This window comes from Epinephelus fuscoguttatus, linkage group LG20 (assembly GCF_011397635.1).
Source record: "Epinephelus fuscoguttatus linkage group LG20, E.fuscoguttatus.final_Chr_v1".
Taxonomy (NCBI): Eukaryota; Metazoa; Chordata; class Actinopteri; order Perciformes; family Serranidae; genus Epinephelus; species Epinephelus fuscoguttatus.
The window spans coordinates 31,912,946-31,918,183 of NC_064771.1; the positions used below are offsets into that span (position 1 = coordinate 31,912,946).

A 5,238-nucleotide genomic window follows, 5' to 3' on the forward strand; every position below is an offset into this window, starting at 1 on the left:
ACGTTTTCCAAACGAATACAACATGCTAACGTTATTAGCACGACCCTATGGCATTTTACATTGTATAAATTAGCCTAGCAGCTAGCAGAGATTTCCTCTGCTCATATGAAGCCAGGATAAATGACACACAAGACTTAAAATGTTATTTTGTGGAGGCTTTTCAGTGTAAAATGCCAGAGGCTTGTGCTAATAAAGTTAGCATGTTGTATTTGTGGTGAAAATGTGTCCAGATAAAGACAAGTGTTTGTCTGTGAATGCTGTGAGTTATAGTGAAGCTGATTTGTGTACTTGTGTTTGATATTGTCTCTATTAAGCCATGTTTAATGTGTGTTTAATGTGAGTTTAATGTGTGATTGCATGATGCAGTAAAATATGAACAGAGACATTTAACACATTTTCAAGATATTTTTTATTAAAAATATTCAAAACAGTTTAAAAATACTTTCTATAACATTTAAAATACATTACTGATACAGTTGAAATATCATATGAAAGCTGGTTTTGTCTTTAAAATGAGGTTTAACAGCAGCTGCAGCTCGTCTGTTCATCATTTGTCCTCCAAGACTCTGAAACTGTTGTAATGATCGTGTTTGTTAAATTCAGAATTGCTCTTTGTAAGCGCCGCTGCACATCGTGGATAGTGCTTTCACTTAGTGTCACACAGAGTTCAGTGTCCAAATCACACCGTGAGTATTTCCCTTTGATCTTTTCCTGAGGATCAGTTGGACGTATGAATCAATGAGCACCTGAGGAAAGTTTATTTTAAAGTTCTGGAGGAGACTCCATTTCATCAGTCTGTATAATCTGAGGTCACTGCTCACACTGCCTTTTTGTTCTGCAGGCTCAGAGCACTGTTCACACAGTATGGGATGATGCTGACAGTGACCAGAGGCACGGTGGCGCTCTTGCAGAAGGACAGCAGGTAGTAGAGGGCCACGGTGTGCGTGGGAGGCTTGAAGGAGTCAAACAGGTGCAGCAGGAACAGAGAGCTGATGACGCAGCCGACTTTGACCAGCGTGTTGCTGCTCTTCTTGGTCTCAGTATAGAGGGGCGAGTGCAGGCCCAGGCCCAGGCCGAACAGGGTGCCCATGTTACGCAGGAGGCTGGCGAAGGGCGTGCTGTCCAGGTGGACCCACTCGGGCCTGTCGCACCACCTCTGGGCTTTCTCCAGGGTCCACAGCAGGTCCACACCCACAGCTTTGAGGAGGACGTAGAAGCCCAAAGCGAAGGAGGTCAAGAAGAGAGTGGTGTAGAAGTATTTCTTCATGCTGGCGTTGTAGATCCACTGAGTCCTGTTGAAGGCTTCGGCCACGATCATACCTGGAAATATCCAGTGAAATGTCCAGGTCAGTATGATGTGTTAACAGTGAACATAACAGCACACTCCATAGTACCTCCAGTCGCACTCCAGAGTTGAAATAAAGCTCCTTTAATGTCATAAAATTTGACTGGATCATTCCTCTCATCTTCAAGAGCATATAAAAATTTTTTGAGATGTTTTCACCTGACAGGATTTTTTCTTTTTTTTACGAAAACTTGTTAGAGGACTTTATGATGCACAAAAAATCCCTAACAAATTATTTCAGTTTGGGGGTGCAACTGGGCTTGGGCGTGGCACGTCAGCTCTATAGCACCCCCAGCCTTCTTTTTGCGTCTGAATGAATTATGACGCCCTTCCTGTCCTCAAAAACTCACAAATCCTGCAATTTTTCTCTCGTCTGTTTTTACGTTTTTTTTGTCTATGCACCAAAACAGAAGCAAGTTCTTCATATGTGAAAAACAACTTGGCAATAAACATGGTTTTATTCTTCTAATTCTTCGTACTGACCTGAAATGACACCAGCAACGACCTGATGGGGGAAGTGGGCAGCGATGAAGACCCTGGAGAGACACACGCACACCTGGACTCCGCAAAACAGCGTCCATAAGGCAGCCTTCAGATACCTGTAAAAACAAAAAAAGATAATATTATTTCAAAGAAGGCAGCACAACAAATCAACCTTATATAACAATATAACAACACAGTTCTTCTCTGCTGGTCATGAGAACCTCAGCCGCCTGGACGTCAAAACAACTCGTGTATAATCTTCAGGAGTCAATGATCAACCACAGAGCAGAGAGCAGATAGTGTGTCTGTGATGATAAGCTCAGGGTGGGAGAAAATGGAAAACAACTCAGACCACTAAGATTTGAGACTCACCAGTCCTTGTTGGTGGATTTCTTGCTCCCAAACTTCTTCTTGCTGGTCGCGATGGCGAGGATGGAGGTCACCAGGGTGTAGTAGACACCTGCAGCGCCCATGGCGTGGCCTGAGGGGCTGCCTGTATGACACAGACACAGAGGGTGGATAATATCAGCAGCTGATTCACTCAAATAGAACAATGACTGCAATGTGGAACAGCCTCTTTTAATGTTACCACGGTTACAGACAGAGGTGGAAAGTAACAAAGGTGGAAAGTACATTTACTCGAGTACTGTGCAAAATGGTGGCGGCTCAGCTCTCTCCCTCAGAGACAGCAACTACAGACATGACTTATAAACAAATATTTAACATCTATTAATTAAACAGTTAACATTTACCTGTAAATGTGTAAATTGAATGTGTCCTTTTTATTTTATTTTATTTTTAAAGTCATACCTACAAAAGTTTTTATATACTGCTGCAACTGCTTTTATTTATTTATTTTATTTTATTCTTATTTTTTTTAATACTTTATATTGTCATATAATTTCATGTATCTCATTACGAAGCTCATGTACCAATGACATTTCCTCCTTTTTTTAAAGTGAGAAATTATGTAAATAGGTGTGTCACTCAGTGATACATATAATAATAAACTATTGATATGCAATGATAAAAATAAATAAATAACAACAACAGTTACGGTACAGGTTTGAATTTTAAAGTATGCTATCGTAATTTTGGTGTCATAGAAAAATATCTTTGATTCCATTTCATATCATATTTAAGGTTTTGTCTGCTATATTTCATGGCTCATAATATCACAGTTTTCCTTCTTTCAGTATTTCAAAAATTAAGAATAAAAAAGAATAATAAAAGAATTTAAAAAAGAAAAGAGAAAAAAATTAACAAAAAAAAGTACCCACACACGCTCAAAAAAATAAAATAACATAAAATAAAAATGATTTAACTACGGAGGGAAGCCTTGCGAAATTTCGTTACCTGAGTTTCATGGCAACAAAGATCATTCATTCATTCATTCATTGTATTTTACTTCAGTTTTCATATTTAATGGAGGAAATATTGTTCTATTTACATTTATCTGCTATAGTTACAAGGTACTTTTCAAATAAAGATTTTACATTTAACAACATATAATAAGTTTATACATGATATAAAACATCTTAAAAATATGTCATGTCTATATATCTACAGTACGAATTGTTCTACCAAATGATTATTTCCCCTTTAAACCTCTAAAATGGCCCAAAGAGGTAAAATTATTATTAATATGTCGCAAAAAGTGCAGATTTAATTGTAAATAAATTGTTTTCACTTCTTTCCAAACGACCTAACTGTGTGCGAAGTAGTTAAAACTGTAACATATGATAATTTATCAGCTACAGAAGCTACTTAAAATACACTTTGTTGTTAATACTGATTTATACATTTGAATGCAGAACTTTTTCTTGTAATGGAGTGGTTTTACTTTGCGGTTTTGGCACTTTTATTTGAGTATTTCTTCCACCACTAATTAAAGACAAAACCTGTGCTTTACAAGCAGAGAAAAGCTGGTAACGGCCCTGAATCCCAAAAGCTTCAGGTTCACTGTGTGGTAACTGGTTTCACTAAATAACAACATTAACGGACAGCTTAAAGGCCTTAAGATGGGTCCTGATACACCAGATCCATTGGTGTAGATTTTAGGGGGGAGCCGGGGACACGTCCTTCTCACTATGTACAGAGGACTTAATTGAAGGGACATAATTAAAGATGTTTACACCCTAAATTGACACTTGGAAAGTCACCATAATGCAGGAAAGGTAGTGTGACATCCCAAAATATTCTGGTGGAGGACGCATGTGTATCCCTGCTAATGTTGCAACAAAATCTACCCCCTTAACCAGATCTTGAGGCCCCGTGTGTCAAAACCTGCAGCCCACAAAGCTAAATTTACTTGTGTTTACTCAAACTGCCACAAAGCAAAGCTGCAGCTGTGTTCCAGGAGAGTCAGAGGAAAGGGTGGGTTAACAGGAGCCCTGCAGCAGAAACATGAATGTATGTATAGTGTGGTTTCTCACCTGGCCCAGTCTCACAGGTCATGGGGTACTGCTCAATGTGAGGACGGACTGTGTTTGCATAATAAGGCGTCTCATGGACCCACCAGTACGGCCGCTCCCCAAACAGAATCCTGAAGGAGACGAAAGAAACATGCACTCCGTTATAGTCAATAAAAAAAACATTTAAAGGACATTTAAAGAGTTAAAGGATTTACTGGACTCACCATTTGAACACCAGGTTGAGCCAGTCTCCGATCACAGCCACCCAGATGAGCTTGATGCCCACTGAGGAGCGCAGGTGAAACCACAGCGGGAAGAAGATGAAGAAGGTGTTCCTGAGGTCAGCCGCCCAGGAGACCCAGAGAAACAAACCCTGGGCGTCCTGATAGTTGGTCTGCAGGTAGCGGGTGGTGCTCACCCCAAAACCCTGCAAGGTGTCCATTATAGCATTCATCTTTGCCTCAGAGGAGGGAGAGAAGGAGGGAGAGAAATCTCAGTCTGCTGCTGTGTGACAAAAAAACCCAGACTGTTGCTATCAGTCACTCAGCTGGTTGGTTTTATACCAGAGGGACCCACTACCCAAACGCATGCTCACACTGATCTTTGGACCTTGCACATGTGTAATAAAACACAGGGAGTCAGGGGAGTTTGGGAGGTTTGTCACACAAACAAGCTGAAAAGATACAAAAGACGTCAATTGTTATCTTTGTCGCTGAACTGCTGTACTGTACGGAGACAGAGAGAGGAAGTCAGTTGACCAATAACTAGATTTCACAATTATGACCTAAATGTAATCGATCACAAACAAACCAAGCAGTTTGCAGAATAATGTGCTGTTAGTCAGGGCTGTAGCCATGGAGTCAGCACAGGGAGGAGGGCATTGGATGGGAGTCTGAGGGTCATCATAAGTCAAAGAAAAACTAATTTCCTATTATATAATTTATCATAAGCAAGTACATCTATACAGCATACTATACTAATACAGCGTGTATCTCT

At 40.1% G+C, this 5,238-nt stretch overlaps 1 protein-coding gene across 1 annotated transcript; it reads right to left on the bottom strand.

Moving 5' to 3' along the window:
• Nucleotides 1–391: 391 nt before the first annotated feature.
• g6pc1a.2 (glucose-6-phosphatase catalytic subunit 1a, tandem duplicate 2) lies at nucleotides 392–4,791 on the bottom strand. The gene is made up of 5 exons (XM_049564462.1): nucleotides 4,467–4,791; nucleotides 4,264–4,373; nucleotides 2,201–2,321; nucleotides 1,829–1,944; nucleotides 392–1,320 (listed from the first exon to the last, which is right to left on the bottom strand). The coding sequence occupies exons 1-5, from the start codon at nucleotides 4,694–4,696 to the stop codon at nucleotides 818–820; spliced, it is 1,080 nt and encodes a 359-aa protein (XP_049420419.1). The 5' UTR covers nucleotides 4,697–4,791; the 3' UTR covers nucleotides 392–817.
• Nucleotides 4,792–5,238: the final 447 nt, after the last annotated feature.